This window comes from Ruditapes philippinarum, unplaced genomic scaffold (genome assembly GCF_026571515.1).
Source record: "Ruditapes philippinarum isolate M1 unplaced genomic scaffold, ASM2657151v2 ctg370_1_1_1_1, whole genome shotgun sequence".
NCBI lineage: Eukaryota > Metazoa > Mollusca > Bivalvia > Venerida > Veneridae > Ruditapes > Ruditapes philippinarum.
Genome location: NW_026852008.1, coordinates 383896 through 404709, shown reverse-complemented (window position 1 = coordinate 404709; position 20814 = coordinate 383896). Strand labels below are relative to the sequence as shown.

Sequence of the window (20814 nt, the reverse complement as noted above, 5' to 3'; positions counted from 1 at the left end):
CAAACCATTTGTTTTCTAAAGTAGAACTTACCCCTGGTATAGGATGGACAGCATTAACTTTAATAACTTCAGTTCCAATTCGAATATTCTCTCCAACTGTGTTTTCATATGGTTCTTCAAATCTTGGTATACCAGCTTTAATCACTTCAATTGTAACACTTGCTGTGGCAGACTGGGCAGGTTTTCCATCATCAGTGGCTCGAACAGTAAACTGTAAACATATATATATATATATATATATATATATACAAGTTTTTTCACATAAGCTTAGACTTCAAAATAAAAAAAGCTCATATTGCTATTGTAACAAAACTTTTAAGTTCTATATGAAATGTAACTTAAGAAAGAAAATCCTTCAATATCTTTTAATTCATTTCCATGTTTAAGCCATATTACAGACAGTTTATATTATTTTTCCAGCCTGTCAAAGTTTCTAGTTTTTTTCACACAGACACATATAAAAGGGTTTACAATGAATCACAATACTTTTCATAAAAAACTTTGTTCTGATGTTAAAGTGAACAACAAATACTAACTCAAAGAGAATTGAAATTGCTTATGTAGAAGACATACATAAAATAAACCCTTACAACATATAACTAACTCATCTATTGCAAAAAAAAACAAAATAACGGAATTCTGTTGTGCTCTAAAAAAAGTCATCACAAAGATATTTTGAACTTACATCAAAGCGATTAATGTCAGTGCCAATCAAACTTTTACGTAGATATATATCGCCTGTGACAGAGTTGATGTAGAAGTATTGCGTTACAATTCTGTTTAAGCTGGTATCTTGAATCTCATAGCTGATTCTATCCTGTAACCAGAAAATTCATAGAATTATAATTAACAGGTTTTAATGGGCCTTTATGTCAGAAAGACATAATTTCCTTGCTCTATTGTTAGAATCAAAAGCATGCTGGAAAATAGAACACATATTCTTAAGATTTTAAAACAAATTATCAAACTGTTTTTGAATTACTGGTAAGGCTTCCCTTGAAAGGAATTTCAATGACTAAAATTCTTAAAAATACCTAAGCTATTGAAAATGATTCTTTTTTACAGTCTAATCATGATCTGTACAGACAGCTGTTAGATTTTAGTATTTTGATTTATCATAAACAACTAATGGAAAACTCTTGTTTGTCAATTAAACATGAGATGTCACAGGGAAATCACAATTAGTTTCTGTTAACAAACAAGAACCATGCAGGAATATGTTAAAGGTTTACAAAGGAAAATAAAAATTCATGTTGAAGTTATAACTCTTAGAAAGTGACTGCAAATTTGACATTGACAGGCTTAATGCAGCTGTAAGCTTACATTATCTAAAAGATCTACTGCAGTTATGTTGACAACGCTGACAGCTAAATCATAGAATTCATCCAGTCGTATATTGTAAACAGCAGGTTGAAATTGTGGTATCCCTTGGTTACGGTCTACAGTGATTTGGACTTCTACCCTTGCCTTGTTTTCTGGTACATCACTATCATAGGCAATTACATACAACTGAAATAACCAAATTAAACCAAACATTAAATACTTTAATAGGCAAATTGATTAATACAATGTTGAAGAAAATTTCATTTTTATCCTGTTTCATGGGACACCAACACAGATTAAGTCTTATATTGGAATATTACACTAGTGAATAGCCAGCCATATGGTCAACTTTTGACCTTAGATCCAAAATGAAAAACCAGGCCAGCCGTTCTTACTGTGCAGTATGACCAGGCTCTTTAGTGTTGGCAGCTTAGTTTTTGTACTTAGATAATGAAATACCTAAAATATTGAAAGGACAAGTCCATATTCAAAGCTGGGCAAATCATTAACATAATTTGACCAGATGAATGGTTACTGTTAAATCTTAATATTTGTTGTTTTTAATGAGGTGTAATCAAATATACTTGGCTTATAACTTTCTTTTAAGGTCCTTATTTAATGTTTCAGAGGCAAAATAATAAATCTACAAATAAAGTCTTAACTTAGTTGTACAAAACATTGTACTACAAATTGTAAATTGATGTCAACAGTACAGGGCCATTACTCTTTGCCATGGATAATGACAAATTTTCTCAAGTTTATTTAAAAATCTCCCAAAAAACTAAAGCTCCATCCCAGCCAAATTTGTTTTAAGACCTAAAATAAACCTGCAGGATTTTCTTTTTACTAGTGTAGAAAGTGTTACAATATATTAATGTATTATCTTACAGTGTAAGTCAGTCTAGCACGTATATCATCCTTCAAGTTTTGGTTAATGTAGATCTCGCCAGTTGTTCGGTTTACTGAGAAGAAGTAATCAGCTGGGTTTACTCCATCAGTTTCATATACTATTGTTCCTCTTAGATCCCCATCTTCTGCGGTTACTCTACCTATAACATACCCATTTGGTCGAGTCTCTACTGTTCTAAAGGCAATTACAGCATTTGGTGGAATAAAAGCAGGGTTAAATGAATCAATTTCAATATTGAAAATCACACGAGATGATGCTGTCTTTTCTGGGACACGGTTGTCAGTTGCTCCAACTTGCACCTATAAAACATAAACAAGTGAGCAGTGTACAGAATATGGTAACAAAATTTAGGATTAAATAAAATCTTTTTTTTTCTTTTTTTTTGTATGCTGATATTAATATTACAGCTACATGTATTTAGCAATGCAGGTCAGATAGTTCTTCATTTAAAATAATCCCATCATTTTTGTTCAGAATATTAAAAAAAAGGATAGCACTTACTGTGAAGGTTGTTTGTTGAGGTGGTAGAGTGTCTCTTAATGTCATAACTCCAGTTGTGGTATCAAGAGTAAAGTAATCATAAATCACTTGGTCATTGGTTCCAAAATTATAGCTCACAGTGTCCTGAAATATTTGTACACATTTATAAAATAACTTGTACAACCACTTATTAAGTCTCCTGGTTATTACATTTTTTGTGTTTTACTTTCTGCAACAATAACAGTAAGTCAACTAACATAAATAATAATCAACCCTGACATATGCCACAGTATATAAAGGTATAGACCTTCCTATAAGAACAACCAAAAGGATTTTAGAGAGGAAAAAAAATCTTTCATATAAAACCATTTTAAAAACAGTTGTAAAACCTTTATCATTTTCACCCTGTCAGGACATCAGGTAATCCTTTTAATAATTATGACTTTAAAATAAACCAGGTCCATCTGCACATCAACTTTATGCTGTTATTTATAACATTTTAGTATTTTTTTTACACAGATATCCCTACACATGCTGATAAAAAATTCAAAATTCAAAGCTGGGCAAATACTTTATACAAATATAGAATGTCAAAAATTTATGCTAAATATATTAATAATAGACCTAACAATACAAGAATACCGTCTAAAAACAAGAAGTAAATAAAATGTACTTACTCCATCAGCATCAGTGGCAGTCAGTTCAACGACAATTTTACCAGGAACGTCACGCCATTCTAGTGCTCTCACATATGGGTTCTCAGTAAATACGGGTGGATTATCATTACGGGTCATGATAATACCTAAGTCTCCATATGTCACCATGCTTGGTATTTGGCTGTCATAAACTCCCACTTTCAACTATATATAAAACAAATCTTGTTATATATCAATTCAAAATCAAAGGCAAGAAATAAAATCCAATTCTTCTTTTGGAATCAAAATTAACACTGGATATATTCAATTAAATATTTAATTAAACAAACTAGATGGATAGCTGCCCGATATGGCATAAACCTATAGCAGTGAAGGGCAAGTGTGAACCCACCACATCTTCAGGCCAGGCCAAATGACAAGCCACCAACACGGGATCACAATAGAAATAAGAGACTCTCTTTTTTGTGCTATCTTTGGTGCTGGTGTGCATGCCATGGCTTATTTATTCTTGTGTATGTTTTAAATGTATGTACCATACATGTTGTTATAAATGACCATGTATTCCATACCAAAATAAATCTACTAAATACACACACAGATATTTAATTATGAGAATCTAGATCTTTTTGGACACTAATCTTATATTACAATAATTCATAAATATCTAATCTTTTTCATTGTAAATATAAAAAAACAAAAAAATAGGAAAAGACATACGTTGTAGCCAAGCTCACTGGCATTTTTGAGGCTGGATCTAATAGAGACCTGTCCACTATCTGGATCAATCTTGAATAAACCTGGAGCAAAACCATCACCAACCACAGTATACACCAACACACTCTGTCAAATAAGAAATATGTACATATATAACACTGTGACACTGAAGTCAATAGTTGCTTCACTACAAAGATTTGTTTTTTTAAAGTTAATTTCAGACTCATTATTAAACTACTGTACTTCACATGTATACTGGCAAATAGCTACTTATAAAGAGTTTCAGGGCTGTGAATTAGAACAGAATTGTTTTTCTTTCACAAGAAAATGAAAGTTTCTTTGCATATTAGTCATATTAAACAATGGCAGTGTTAGAACATGGCATAAAAGAAACTGCTGTCAACAAAATTGTTAGCAATTTGCTAACTTAAAATGACAAAGTGAACTAGATAGGGGATCAATTTTAAAGAAACTACTATAGTTGTGACAATAGCAAGCAGAAAAGAGTATTTTCTAAAAGTCAACAAAAATCTGTAATAAGAATTATCAGCATTTATCAAAAGCACAACAAAAAATGATCTGCAATGCTAACGATTAACTTTTTTTGACAAAAATAGATGAAATAAAACTTACTCCTCTAAGGAGATCTTGATCCACACCGATCACTGTGAATATGACCTCATCTGTTGCACGATTTTCAGAGATTGTGATATCTTCTGGGAGGTTGTTAAATCTTGGAGCAACATTACGGACTACATTGATGGTCATTCTTGCTGTAGCAGTCTTTGTAAAATACATTCTAGAATCCCTTGCTTCAATCATAAACTGTAACATAAACAAATTGTTTTCATAATAAAAAACAATAATCCATTGATCATTCAACAATCAGCAAAGTCACATGTATTTAAATTGAAATATGGCCATAAGACTTCTGTTGCTATCTTTAGAAAACACAAAAAACAGTATCAAGTAAAAACAGTGTGTTGAAATTGTACAACTAGAGCCAAACAGTCTCAAGATAAATTCTTCATTTCATAAAAACTTCTATATCACTATCTATGTCAAAAAGTCATGACATATGACCTTAACAAAACAGTAGACTACAAGTAAAAGACAACAATAAATGTAGACAAATAAGCCAAATGTAAGACATTAATGATTCCATTGATCCTGCTATAGCAAGCAGCTGAAAGAGGCTTAGTTTCCTGCAATTCCACCCCACACCAACCAATACCAGAAATAAATATGTATGCTAAGTTAAATATATGTATGAACTAGTATTAATATAAATAGTTTCAAACAAAAGACTAACCACATATGTATCATTGACTTTATTTTGTGCTAGAGTCTGCTTGATTGAGATGACTCCAGTGTAAGGATTAAGGTAGAAATATTGTTCAGCTTCTCTTGCATCTTTCATGTGGTATGTCACTGAATCCTGAAATTTGTTACAATTTATGATGTTAGTTTACACAAGAATATGTGAGCATTCTCACAAAACACTAGATTGTCTGTAGATGACTGGGCAAATAAAACACAGAAACTGAGAAAATAACAAAGATAACTTGGGGAAATAAGACATAGATACTGGAGGAAATAAGACATAACTACTGGGGAAAATAAGACATAGATACTGGGGGAAATAAGACATGAAACTGGGCAAAATAAGACATATTTACTGAGAGAATAAGACATAGATACTGGGAGAATAAGAGATAACATAAAAACTGATCAAAGACACTGAAAATAAGAAATAGAAACTGGGGAAACAAGTTATAGATACTGAAGAAATAAGACCTAGACACTGGAAAACTAAGACATAACATAAGAACTGGACAAAGAAACTGATAAATACTGGAGAAATAAGACATAAATACCAAGACAATTACTAGTAGATACTTAAGATATATTACATAGAAACTAAAGAAATTTGCAAACATTTTCCCAGCAATAACAGATTATTTACCAAGGCACCTCATCAAACAATCAACAATCTTCTATTTGAACAATCAATAAAAGCATCTTTTAAATCTACTTTAACTCATACATCTGCTCAAACATGGAAACCAAGCATGAGATATATCTATTTTGTAAACAAAAACATCAGTTTTGCTCTATTGATTCTATTTATATTCTGCATGTGATATTTTGTTGTAAGCTAGCATGTTTGGGACAGAATATAGAAGAAGGCAACATGTATGCCATCAGTATAATGCCATGCCAGCTTACATTTACCCTTAAACTGATCTGGCTATAAAATGCTGGATGCTAAAATTTACAATCTGCATTTAAAATTAACAATGAAGTGGCACAATTCTATAGCATTATTCTATTTCCATTAAACATCATAATGGGTTAATGAGGTAGTATTTTGCTTATCAATGTTACAAGAGAAATAAACTTACACCATCAGGGTCAACAGCTGCAACTGTGAATATCTCATCAGCAAGTTGTCTGTATTCATTAACAGTTACGAAATATTGTGATGGGTTAACGAAGGAAATGTCATCACCATTCCTAGTCACAAATATGTTAACGACAGCTCTAGCTGTATTGGTGGAGAAGAAGGTGTCATAAGCATCAATTTCCATCTGAAAATTAAAATATGAAAGTAACATATCTGTACCATACTGTCATATTCATATAAACAAAACTACCAGTTTGGGTTAATAGTAAAAGGTCCAAGTTGGGAATTTGTCTTGTTTAACTGGTAATGTTAATATTTTTGATGAAAAGGTAGTAACAAATCAAAATACAATGTCAATGTAATGTTCCTCTGTAGCTAATACTTTATACAGCAGATGGTCCTCAGCTAAGATTTATAACATCGATGATCACACTAGATGGTTCATAGAATGATACATACATTCTAGATATATAACCATTTTTAAACATAACAAATTGAAATATCTTTGCACCTATTAAAATGACTACATATCCCTCCCAGGCAGGAGTAAACTTACTCTAAAGTATGTCTGTCTAGTCAGCATCAGATCTTTCTTCACATTGATGAAACCATCTGTCAAACCAACCTCAAAATATGCCATAGCACTACTGTCACTCACAGCTTTATAGTTAATAACCTGCAAAAATAAATCACATTATATTACAAGGTCCAATTTAAAATCTGGTAATGATTTTTTTTTCATGTACATGTATTTTAATAATGAAACATTAGATTTTAATAAAAACCAATTCATGAAAACCAGGATCTCTGAAATACATGTAAATGTTATGCTTCAATGTTTACCCAAAAAACATTTTAGAGCTTTGATGTAGTTTTTGCGTGACTTTCAAATGAAATTTCAGGAACTTCTGTTATCAGTACAAACAGTATAAGACTACTTACCTGGCGGATGTCAGCATCAGTGGCAGAAACAGAAGTTACAAAGCGGTCTACTCCAAGTCTTTCATCAATTGTTTCATTCACTTCTGTCCTTTGGAAGACAGGTCTAGACTGATCCCTATCAACATTTATTGTCACTAAAATACGACCATACTTTGGTGGGAAGCCCTGATCATTTGCCACTGCAGTAAACTGTAATTAACATTTTACATGGCATTAACTCTACACTTTCTATGTTTAGAAAATTGTTGTTTGGTAAAAAAAATGTTGTTTATTTAATTTCTTTAACTTTATGCAATTTTCTCGAAATAAAAGAATTGTTACCTATAAAGATATTGATGTATTCAGGTATTTATCCTGGTACCTGTTTGCAAAGGCTATCGTGATGTTTCTTAGCATTGTAAAGGTTAACCTTTAGAATGAATGTAGCAATAATAGACAACTTTTCCCTATTTATTCAAATTCAAAATCTCTTTAAGGAACAATAATGATTTTTATTTTTCAAATGATTATTATTTTTTTTTTATTGAATTTGCATTTTTTTCTAATATTTCATACCATTGCATTTTAAAAATTGAAATACATTAATAATAGTGTCTAATGTACAGACTGGATGGTAATAAATACATCATTGTCCTGGAAAGTTTTCCCTCAGGTTTATAATTAAGTAAATGTTGGTAAGTAAAGAGAAACTTACCGTGTACACATCACCAGTTGGCTTACTGTTTCTCAAATCAGCATTGACTACTATTAACCCTGTTTTTTGTCTCAGTACGAAAAAGGTTTCTGTTCCAGGAGAGGCTCCTTCAATGCTGTAGATGATGGTATCCTGAAATATTACTTTAATCTTGTTATCTTTATCAAACATTTATGATGTGTAGCATGTCAGAGGATGGAAGTATATACAATGTCGTTTAGATGAACACATTTTTAATGTCTTAAAACATTGTGCTTTTGATATATATATTATTTAGTCAGTCAGAACTAAATTATTTTTATTATTATTACTTTTGTGTGAAGCAGTCAAATTTACAGTAAACATTGATCTTGTTGTTGAACTGTGTCAATTTAAGTTTTTTTCATTTTAATTTCAACATAACCATTACCACATTAACAAAATATTCAGAATATGATGATACTAAAAGATGTGTTGATAAAACAGAGTTTGAGTTTACTCTCGGCACAATCCAGCTTTGTAAGCAAGGACATCAAGAAAAAAACCATTGAGCTTTGTTGGCTTCAAAGGTGGCTGAAACTATTTTACTTACATTATCAGTATCTGTTGCTGTCAACTGATTTATAGTGAATCCTATTGGCTGATTTTCCAGGACATTCAACTGGATTTCATTGGCACCAAATGAAGGTGTACCAGGATTACGTAACACTGTGATAATAAGTGCAGTTTCAGCTCTATTTCCAGGTCGTGCATTGTCATAAACAGCAAGATATAACTGTAAAAATATATAGCATAAACAGTTAAATATAAATTGCATTGTTTTTTGGTATTTTTTTTTTCTTGCGTAACTTTTCAAAGTAATTATTAATCAAAATATCATTATATCCATATATCAAATATGGAGGATTGTGTTTTCATGGATCAACACTGCTAGTTCTTTTTCTCTAATTAATAATTTTGTAAACGCAATATTTGATTGTAACACTGCCTTCTATATCCATTCATAAAGTACATGTATATTATCAGTCATCCTGCGATATCATAGAACAAAGGCAAAAGTAACACAACTAATGGAATATGTCATTTGTATACAAACTTGCGCTTCTTTAAAGCAGCATTTGAAAATGTCATAGATACTTACCCTATATACCAAGGCTGAAAATGAATCTGTTTCAAGACTTTTCGTTAAGGTAATATCACCATTATCTGCATTGATACTGAAATATTCTAATGCCACACTGTCACCAGTAAGTTCATACTGTAATCTGCCCTGTAATATGATGACAACAAATACTTAAATAATCTAGATAAAGAACCATAATTCTTACAATAGCAAATCAATATTTGAGGACTTCAACACTTGTATAAAGTATCAACAGCCAGGATGTGCAATATGAACAGATATATTGTCACAAATTTCCAAAGTATCATCATGTTGTCACTGTTATTAATAATCAAGGCACTGTTTCAAGATAACAATTGAACAAGTTGGCTGAAAAACTTCTTAAATATAAAATCAGTTAATATTTCATTTCCTACTCTTGTATTACAGTAAAACATGTACTTTTATATCATTAAATGATTTTCATACATCATAAAATATTTCATTTGACAATCTTGTTTGAAAATATAGATTTACATGCATCTTTTAATAACTTATGAAGAACTGAAAAAAAGAAACACTGCATTAAAACATATAAAAGAAATAACGTACAAGAAGATCGTCATCAAAAGCTTTCGGCTTTCTACTGACAATGGTATTTTCAGGCAAGTTGTAGAGAATGTTTAATTCCCTATATTGCCCATTGACTTCCAAATTTATCCACCTTGGTCTAACATCATCAGGGTTACGCAGTATGATAATTTCAACAAAAGCTTGGGCTGTCTGACCTCTGCCATCATCAGCCTCCACTGTCATCTGAAATATTTTTATTCAATTAATATGTTTACAGGGAAATATCTTATTTTTTATAAATGTATACAGTAATGATCGAAATTCAAAAACAAAATTTATTTAAAAAGAGCATTATGCAGAGAAAAAATGTATAAAAAGGGGTATTTCATTGCAAGTGTCACTTATTAAACAATATGTTCAGAAAAAAGTAAAACACTTACATTGTAAGTATCAAAGGCAGCTTTAGTCAATACATCTCTTGTTACAATTGTGCCAGCTTTCTCATTTAGAAGAATATAGTCAGTAAGGTCACCTGTACTTCTTATAATCCTGTATGTCATTGTGTCCTGCAATTAAAGAAAAATAAAATAAATTTAATTGATTTAGAAACACTGACCAAATATCATTAAATAAATTAACAAGATTAAAAGGTTGTACAAGAAAATTTACACAAACAAGAAGAATCTTCTTTAATTCAGAGGGAATGTAGTATTTCATAAAATAAAAAAGTACACTTCATCTCTATGGTAACTGATTCTAAAACTCTTTAGAATCTAACATTGATAGATGCAGATATTTGCAGTGTATCAATGATAGTAACAGGGTGATGCCACCAGTACAAGCAAAACCCAGTCACCAGATATTTGCAGTCTGAACAACTGACTGTTCCATACTGTATGGAAAAAAAAAATCTTTATTATTTAAAAAAGACTACTATGTTTAAGAATTGATAGACATGTGATACATTAAATGATAAAAATATAGATAAATGTGAGGTAGGAAATAAATAGACATGATAGTTCTGCTATTAACAAAATTGTAATACAAGATTAACTATTTAATAGAAAATAAATAGAAGAAAAAAAAGATGGTTTGTCGAATCTTAAAAATACAAACAATAACAACTCATAACACGAATAATTTATCTTTGAATATGCCAGCATTATGACTAGATAAATTGTAAAATATTTATACAACTTTTGTGAACATAAGATGCTAACATACAATTCTAATTATCACACAAAATTCAAGACATTGCTGGAAAAATTTCTGTATAATCAGCAAACTATGTCCTGATGCAAATGCTTCTTAAGCAATATTGTTAAAATTGCAGCCAAAATTCATTAGGTGTGCCATCATTTCAACTAGATATTTCAAAACTAAAAATAAAACAGGCACACACATACTAAGATCCTATAAGAAATCATCTAAAGTTATAGTCTATATCTAAGGTATATTTTTGGCATAATTGTACATACATAAGCAAAGGCCAAAACATTAAATGTTGTATAATAAAAAGTCTCTAAATCTTTGATCATTTTGTCAAATTTTTTATTTACAGCTGTATTGTCTTCCTATGTTGCTGTTAACAATTGCCTAGGCCCAACAACTACAATATTCATGCATATGCATAATGATGCAAATTTGTATGTGTTGTATGATGAATTACATCTTAACATTGCTGAAAGAAATATCGAAGCTAAATTGGCCATGCATTTTATTCTTCTATTGTACATATATTATAAACTTTCTCATATATATTTACATACTCTATAATGTTATATCATCTAAGTTTAAAGCTAGCAACTAACTAGCTTTCCCTGTAAAATTCTACAATGAAAAATCTTTAAGCATCAATATAGCTATTTTACAGGCTTCAATGAGAAAAAACAATATATTATATATAATAATAATATATACAATTAGCTATATAATAAAGTATATATGATTTTTAATATTCATCTTAAACCTTTCAAATACTTCTTCAGTTTTGACGATTTTTTAAAATAGCAGCCAAGATATTTTTTGTTTGCCTCACATTTTGATAATAATCTTACACCAGAAATAATTTCTACTTCACAAAAAGTCAAATATTTAAGAATTATTGACTTTTGATAAAAAAATTCACAAATCTTGAGGTGTAAGAAAATATTGAATAATTTGGAAAAAAAAACAAACTTGTCAGTCTGTTTCAATTTTATAAATAAATACACAAAACTGAATGAATATTGAAAGGTTAAAATCTGCAGCACTCGTGTTTTACCACAATTCTCTAAAATAGAAATCACATCAAAATAGTATCAAAACTTGAATATTACAGAAATTTCTTAACTTTTATTTCTTCTTGTTCTGAAGCACTTGGCTATACAAATCAGGTTAATATCTCTTAAGAAATATGTAACAATATTACACATTTATATATATCTAACTTAAATAATTTATAGAATAAATGCCAAAGGCATGTCAGTCAGTGGTCAGTACTAATGACTTAATTATCTTAAATGTTTTTTTTTCCTCTCTATTTTTTCTTTCTTTTCTGAAAACATGGTCTGATACCTAACTTTTATCACATTGGAATTAAAGATGAAAGATACTGGGTTTTTGTGAATATGTCATATGTTGTAGTTATACATTATATATACGAATACACCAGATACCACTACACTGCATAATGTAATAACATAATAAAATATGTATAATGTAATAAATATCATGATATAATATTATAAGTTACAAAACCAAAACGTCTTAATGGAAACAAAAAGAGTCAAGAAATCCTGTACATATTTAAACACATGTGGAGAAAATTTAAAGCTTAAGCAGGAACAAGTTGTCTAATGTTTTACATTCTAAGTAAATAATTCAGTGTTGCCTAGTTGTTACCATCAAGTAAAGGTGGTGTATAGATCTAATTTGATCTAATTTACTGTTAAAAGGCACTTTAAAAAAAAGAAGACTCTAATGGCTGTCCTACTTTGCCTGCCAACATGCACAACTGTTTGAAAGCATGGGGTTTGTAAAAGCAACTGTAAGAGTCTCATTAAACTTCTGTTAAACATTAAAACACAAAAAAACCCTTGATTGTAAAATGTCATTTTTACATGTACATAAACATTAAGTATAAAAATGTTTTAATAAGTGTTTAATTAAGATTTAGGCAATACATTTATAAACAAAACAAAAACACAGCAAACAAGTGCCACCAAATCAATTGACAAATAAGAATTGATTATCTTTATGAATAAATACAACAAACAAAAACTTACGCCATCGGTGTCTGTTGCAAGAACTGTGCCAACCAAAAATCCTGGATTCTGTGACTCATTCACTGGGAAGCGGTAATTAGATTGTTGGAACACTGGGGCACCTGGGTTCACTATAACTGAAACTATCAATCTTTGTGTAGCTTTGTTCTCTGGATATGCACTGTCGTAGGCCTCCACATCAAGCTGTAAAATAATAACACAATTTAAATGCTATTGGTTGTAGTAAGTTTTGAATGCCAAATTGCAGTTTTAACCATTAACATGCTGACTTTGCATAATGGCTTTCCCCTGCTTTGAATCTGGATTAAGTCATTTCAATGTTTACAGAACATCAATATCAAAATATATAGTTTGAGCCACAACAAGAATAGGTCATAAAATCTGTACAGTTTGTTACTAGCACTTATAATAATGTAAATGAAATGTTTACAACTAAAATACTGTGTTTAAACTTAAACAAAATTTACCATAATAATTTGAATCAACCAAAGAAAATAAATAATTCATTGAGTATTATAAAGCATCAAAAGAAGTATAAAATTAGCAAACTTAAAAAATATCATGAAAAGCACCAAACTAAGTAGAATAACCATAGATGTATACTTACGGTATAGCTGTTAAGTCGATTGAGACCACTTGTAAGAATATCTTGAGCTAATGTTATCTCGCCTGTTCTAGGATCAACATTAAACATATATGGAGCAGGTGAAATACCAACCAGTCTGTAAGTCATGTTTCCCTGTAAATATATTATTTTTACAGTTATATCTCGCAAGCTATTTTTAAATTCTAGCAAATAATGAATTTTCTTTTGTATAAAGATTATTTTTTTCTTTATCTTTTATTTGGTTTGGTTCTGTGATTTATGTCAGAAAGTGTTATTAAAAGGAATTAAAATGAAGCCTAAAGAATAAAAACATAAAATTTTAATTTCTTCACATAGACCATTTTAGGCATTTACAATGAAAAAAGATATGCAAACAATATTAAAGAAATATAGTCATAATTAAATTGAATATCATATTTTTGTGTGACTGTTAGCCCAATTTGAGTTAATATCATTAAAAGGCTTCTCTTTTTATGACATTTTTTCACAGTTTAAAAAAGCATTCTATAAAAACAAAGTAAACTTTGAAGTAAATTAAACCAGTAGTTTCAGAGAATAACATCACTGCTGAAGCCAGAAGCTTCAATTCAGGTAAGGGCACAAAATATGGACATTGTTTATGAAAACTGTTTAACAGAGTGATTGTATTAAGATGTCCTTGACAACTTACAACCAAATCATTGTCAACAGCTGAAAGTTTGTGAACTGAATCTCCTGCTTTAGCAGTCTCAGGAAGGGCTGGAATAATTGTGCCACTGACAAAATTTGGATTGTCATCAATATCAACTTCTATTGTAACAGTAGCCTGATCTGTCTTTGCTTGAATATTACGCTGATCATTAACTTCTATAGTAAACTGGAATGCAAAGGTTCTTAATGTAATAATCAACATTTTAATCTTAAAGTTTTGTTTTACTAATCATTTAACAGAGTTATATAAAAACATATACATGTGTATTCACATACTCTATGATATTATTAATACATTTCAGATAAATTTGGTTGGTTCTATTTTGTTGAATTTTAACAATATTACTTCAAATACACAATTCATTAAACTCAAAGGGATATGAACTGCTCCCATATTCACAGTTTCAATACCTTAATTAAAGATTTACAGTTTTAATATTGTAAAGACAGGTGTATATAAATTATAATTTATTTATTTCAGTTCCTTTGTAAAAAATGTAGTCAACAATTTATCAGGTAAATAAAAACACAAATAAATAAAATTTGTTTACTTGGAATCGTGTTTTCGGTGGGTTAACCAGAGATTGTTTCAGATTGATCTCTCCTGTGCTGGGATCGACGTAAAAGTATTTCAAATCATCAGCATTACCAATGAGTTTGTAAACCAAAGTATCCTGCAAACATGGAAATTGAACAAATGTTAAACATGAATTTCTTTGGACAAAATCACAAAGAAAAAACAACACAAATGATAATGAAATGATTTGTATTTGTAATTCTTTTTAAAAGCTTGGAAAACATTATTAATTGAATTTAAAACTGATGAAAAATAGGCAAAAATTGCTATTAAAAATTATGCATAAACCCAGTAGCTATTTAATTCATTTAATCAAATAAACTCAATAAATAATTCAAGAAAAACACACTAAACAAGATTATAGCATACCCCATCTGTGTCTTCAGCATTCACATCAATAAGTAAACTTCCAGATGGGAAAGTCTCATGTACTCTTCTAAAGTATGGTGAATCAATAAAAGATGGACCACTTGGATTTCTTGTTACAAACACAAAAACAGAAGCTGTTGCAATATACAATGGTTCTCCAGTATCATATGCCTGTACTCGGAACTAAAAACAAAAATATTTTATAAAAGTTTTATTCAATTAGTTAAGAACACTTAGATTCTTTAAAATGACACTAGATATTACACACGATACATTAACATGTATGTTACACTACTACAGAAAAACATATTTCCTTCTCTACCTCATTTACAGCTGTAAAAGGAATGTAATAACTTGGAATATATCATAATGCTGTATAATATCATTATATTCACCTGTACACAGGTTCTATAATAAGATTTCTTTAATCCTTGCATTTTGTGTTTTAATGCTTTTAACAAATTAAAGTATGAAAATGTTAATATTAAATTCAGTTATATTAATATCAAATCATATGAATAAATAAGGAAGAAATGTAAATACATACATTGTAAGATAAATCTTTGTACCCAAGCAATAACCTCTTCAGTGTTAATCTGCCTGTAGTTCTATTCAATTCAAAGAACATTGGCATATCGATAGGTTCATATACGGTTTGTCCCTGAAAGCATAAAAACATCATTTCAACACCAAGTGCTTGTAACCTATGCCATTAGTACCTATTCAATTCAGCTTATTTTATTTCATTATTTCAGTATGATTTGCCATAAAGATGATATCTTTATTGACTTGTTTCAAGGTCCAAGCAGGATAAGTTAAAAAGGGTAAATTGTAAATATGAGGTGTATGATAAAAGCAAATTGTCAACAAATATGTATTTAAAGAATTAGAAGGAACAATTGCCAAATAGTTCAAATTTGCGCAATAAAACTCAGGATATCTTCATGTTTCACACAAATTTATGTAATTATCATGATTATTTGAATGTAAAAAGCAGTTTATTTGTGCAGCTTGATATTTCAGTATCATTGAGGGAGAAATATACTTACAATTGGACTGCTATCAGTTGAGGTAATAATGCCAATACTATAGCTGACATTTTCATTCTCATTCATAAAGAACTGGAATGGATCTGCACCAAACTGGGGAGGCTGACTGTCTCTGACTACATCGATTGTCATAACTCTTACAATACACTTTGGAGGAACACCAGAATCACATGCTTGAATTGTCAGCTATAAATGAAATAAAACTGCTTGAAATGTTAGTTATTGCTTTTCACCCAGTTATAATAAATACTAGTACTTAAATTGTCATCTAACCGTATTATGTTCAAACATAGTTACACAGTCATCTTTATGGCCAATCATCTTTATGTCCAATCATACTTAAATTGTCATCTTTATGTCCAATTATGCTTAAATTATCACCTTTATGGCCAATCATGCTTAAATTGTCATCTTTATGGCCAATCATGCTTAAATTATCATCTTTATATCCATTCATGCTTAAATTGTCATCTTTATGGCCAATCATGCTTAAATTATCATCTTTATGGCAAATCATACTTAAATCATCATCTTTATATCCAATCATGCTTAAATTGTCATCTTTATGGCCAATCATACTTAAATCATCATCTTTATGTCCAATCATGCTTAAATTGTCATCTTTATGGCCAATCATACTTAAATCATCATCTTTATGTCCAATCATGCTTAAATTGTCATCTTTATGACCAATCATGCTTAAATTGTCATCTTTATGGCCAATCATGCTTAAATTATCATCTTTATGGCCAATCATACTTAAATCATCATCTTTATGTCCAATCATGCTTAAATTGTCATCTTTATGACCAATCATGCTTAAATTATGATCTTTATATCCATTCATGCTTAAATTGTCATCTTTATGGCCAATCATGCTTAAATTATCATCTTTATGGCCAATCATACTTAAATCATCATCTTTATGTCCAATCATGCTTAAGTTATGATCTTTATATCCATTCATGCTTAAATTGTCATCTTTATGGCCAATCATGCTAAAATTGTCAGCTTGCCATAAAAATAAGTTTTAATAGTAAACATTATCACCAAAGATAAACAGACTGCAATTTTCAAGCATGACGTCAATGTCATTACAGAATGACGACCTGCACATGTGTTAAGCACTTTCTCAATTATAATCTACATCCTAGGTAACTGCTTTAGCTGGAAAGCTGATTAAACAAATCAACAACTGACAAATAACAAATAGATGACCAAATTAGAATTACTCTTGCCTACCTCGAAAGAGTCAATATCAGTGCCAACAACTGACTTCTTTAACTGAATTTGTCCAGTGTCTTCATCAATCAGGAAATAATCTGATGGACCAGATACAAGAGATCTGATCAAATTTTCATCCAAAATGTCAAATTTAATGCGATCCTGAAATATAAGAATAACCCATTACAGAAACATTATTGTTTAATATTTTATACAATGTTTAATTAATAGGATATTAATTTCTGTACCATTTCTATAGTTGAACCAGAGACATAGATAACATAGATGTTATCTATGTCTCTGGTTGAAATAGAAAATCTTGCAGGATGTTTATATCATATTTCAATTTATCGCAACTGTGCCATTTTTCTGACTCTTTTAAAATGATATGGCAATGCTTTAATTCTGACATGATGTCATGTGCATTATTTAAACATAGCTAGCATAAACATACACTTAATATTTATGTTAAAGTACATGTAGATCTGTAAGTGCGTTGATGGAGGTGAAAAATGTTTTGTTTTTTTTACTATGAAAATGTTCTCCTTTTGGGAATGTCACAAATAGAATGTTATATTTATTTAATTTCATCACTAGATTTATTAAACTTGTTGGATAAAATAATATCAATATAGATATAACTTATAGAACAATTTACTCAAATCTACACTCATTCAATATTCTCTATGTATGTTTTGAGAAATATCATCAGATGGCAAAAACATTTATTTCTGTTGATGAAACAAGTAATGTTAATAAATACATATATTTCTTTTACCCTTATATCAAATTATGCCGAGTTATTCATGAAGAGCAAAGCCAGAGTACTTACATTGTCTAAAACATCAGTAGCATTAACTTTGGTTACTAGCCCAAGTTGTGGTAAGTCTTCTCTCATCTTAACATCTTCAACAAATAATGTCCAAGCAGGACCTCCAGAATTACGTTGTACTTGAATAATCACCAGCTTGTATGCTTTGTTACGTGGTCGGTTGGCATCGTACGCTACAACTTGAAGCTGCAAATACATATAATACCAGTAAGTGCATACTAAAATATACTGACTGAAGCATATACATACATGTAAATTCATGAATATTGCAGCTTGAAAATCTTTTCTTTAGGACTTTCAAGGTGAAGTTTCCAGATTAAAGCACCTTTATGATATTGAAAATTTGAAAAAAAAAGAGAAAAAGAAGATGATATTAAAGTTTGACCTTGAACGTTTTGACATTGAACATTGACTGATATTTTCTCACTTTCAACCTTGAACCTTTAAGTTTTTTACTGACCTGGAAACTGGTTCGATCTCTAAAACCTTCCATCAGATTATTCTTTATATAAACATCTACTGAATTTCCATCCACTCGTCTTATATCAAAGTAGTGGACTGCAACATCTTCTGCATAAAATGGTACCACCTCAAAAGTTATTTGGCTATCCTGTAATGTTAAAACCAGAAAAAAAAATTAATTAGCAGTACAATACAAATAAAAGAAGTCTTAATATATTACACAAATAATCTTCCATTATAAATTTAAAACATGAAATTAACGATAAATGTGTTCCTCTTATCTAGTACTTGTTTTAATCATCACTGTTTCAAGTATTATAATTTTTTAATTTAAATAGAGAGTTCAGCATGACACTGTTTTAAATAAATGACATTAAAGAACAATGTCACAAAATTCTTACTTATATTCTCCTAATACTGATATATGAATCATAGATTTATTCGAACATTTTAATACATGTTACTTTCAGGTTGATACATAAAATATAAAAATCATATTAACATACATGTTATAATAAACTTATAAACTATATTTAAAAAAAAAAAAAATTACCGTAAGATCGCTGTCTACAGCTGTAATCCTATTGTTAGTATTTGTAATGGTAAAATTGACTGGTTGCCTTTCTGACACAAACAGTCTAAGAGGATCATCTCCTGTGAACTGTGTTGTGGTATCACGAATAACAACAATGTTAACAATCACAGTTCGTGTCTGTGTATTTGGTACAAAGTTATCTGATGCAGTAACTGATAGCTGAAAATAAATCAACAAAAGTCATATACATAATCAAATATGTTTATGTTTTGGCTTTGTATTTGAAAGAAGGTGTTATGTTATGATATGGAGTAATAAATAGCTGAACACTGACATGATGACAAAATATGTAGAACATGTAATTTCAGCTTCTTGTTTTGGTATGGGATGAAGGGGTAGGGGATCATGACAGCTTACATCAACATACTGAAACAGGATAACATGAATAGTAGTATGAAAATAGTGTTAAACTCATTAAGCATAAAATAATATCTACCGACTCAAAGCCTGTGCTTTAAAATTTTTTACAGAATATTGTATTGCCTTTGTTTAAAAAAAAAAACAAGTTATTGTGTGTTGCCTGTGTTTCATAAAACATTATTGTGTTGCCTGTGTTTTATAATACATTATTGTGTTGCTTGTGTTTTATAAAACATTATTGTGTTATCTGTGTTTTATAAGACATTATTGTGTTGCATGCGTTTTATTAAAACATTATTGTGTTGCCTGTGTTTTATAAAACATTATTGTGTTGTTTGTGTTTTATAAAACATTATTGTGTTGCTTGTGTTTTATAAAACATTATTGTGTTGCTTGCATTTCATAAAACATTATTGTGTTGCTTGTATTTTATAATACTTACAGTATATTGTGTTGCCCGTGTTGGTTCATTTAAGACATCTCCTATCACAGATATCACTCCTGACGCTGGGTCCACATCAAACAATCCGTTTCCAGATGCAGAGAATGTAACTATATCCTGTAGCGAAAATTATTGTCTTTTAAGTATAGCATTTACTTTTATGTCCAGTTTATTGTTAAGGAAGCTTTGAATTTTTTTTATATAATCAAAGTAACTTCAACTTATTAAAAATTTTAATACAGTTTTTTTTTTAAACTTAGTACTAGACTTAAAGAATAAATCTTTTTGTTCCAGTAGAGGTGCTCAAACCCAGGTTCTCGAGTTGAATGCTCAACTGTATTCTGTATAAGTCATTGCACCAACCCCCCCCCCCCAAAAAAAAAAAAAAAAAAAAATCCCTCATATGCTTTTCAGATATCAGAATATCTAAATGTAATTTATTCATTTACCTAATAATTTTTTTTACAAAGATAGATTATTTTTTAAGGAAAGTGAATTATTTCCCTTGTAGATCTATCAGGTAAAGGTACACTAGACATGGACAATAAGATTTTTTCAGGG

General features: G+C 29.9%; 1 protein-coding gene across 1 annotated transcript in view; it reads right to left on the bottom strand.

Moving 5' to 3' along the window:
• LOC132746264 (uncharacterized) overlaps positions 1 to 20814 on the bottom strand; it is a 118730-nt gene that overhangs the window by 17644 nt on the left and 80272 nt on the right. Inside the window, exons 110-138 of the mRNA XM_060735367.1 lie at positions 20254 to 20370; positions 19410 to 19610; positions 18855 to 19004; positions 18395 to 18580; positions 17581 to 17724; positions 16339 to 16524; positions 15837 to 15950; positions 15290 to 15472; positions 14895 to 15017; positions 14324 to 14509; positions 13654 to 13785; positions 13047 to 13229; positions 10221 to 10346; positions 9820 to 10023; positions 9247 to 9375; positions 8698 to 8880; positions 8127 to 8258; positions 7433 to 7621; positions 7047 to 7166; positions 6489 to 6674; positions 5396 to 5521; positions 4717 to 4908; positions 4087 to 4209; positions 3391 to 3573; positions 2735 to 2857; positions 2212 to 2532; positions 1324 to 1509; positions 686 to 817; positions 32 to 211 (exon numbers count right to left, since the gene is read on the bottom strand). Coding sequence (XP_060591350.1) covers positions 32 to 211; positions 686 to 817; positions 1324 to 1509; positions 2212 to 2532; positions 2735 to 2857; positions 3391 to 3573; positions 4087 to 4209; positions 4717 to 4908; positions 5396 to 5521; positions 6489 to 6674; positions 7047 to 7166; positions 7433 to 7621; positions 8127 to 8258; positions 8698 to 8880; positions 9247 to 9375; positions 9820 to 10023; positions 10221 to 10346; positions 13047 to 13229; positions 13654 to 13785; positions 14324 to 14509; positions 14895 to 15017; positions 15290 to 15472; positions 15837 to 15950; positions 16339 to 16524; positions 17581 to 17724; positions 18395 to 18580; positions 18855 to 19004; positions 19410 to 19610; positions 20254 to 20370 — 4740 coding nt within the window. The remainder of the gene's footprint in view (positions 1 to 31; positions 212 to 685; positions 818 to 1323; positions 1510 to 2211; positions 2533 to 2734; positions 2858 to 3390; positions 3574 to 4086; positions 4210 to 4716; positions 4909 to 5395; positions 5522 to 6488; positions 6675 to 7046; positions 7167 to 7432; positions 7622 to 8126; positions 8259 to 8697; positions 8881 to 9246; positions 9376 to 9819; positions 10024 to 10220; positions 10347 to 13046; positions 13230 to 13653; positions 13786 to 14323; positions 14510 to 14894; positions 15018 to 15289; positions 15473 to 15836; positions 15951 to 16338; positions 16525 to 17580; positions 17725 to 18394; positions 18581 to 18854; positions 19005 to 19409; positions 19611 to 20253; positions 20371 to 20814) is intronic.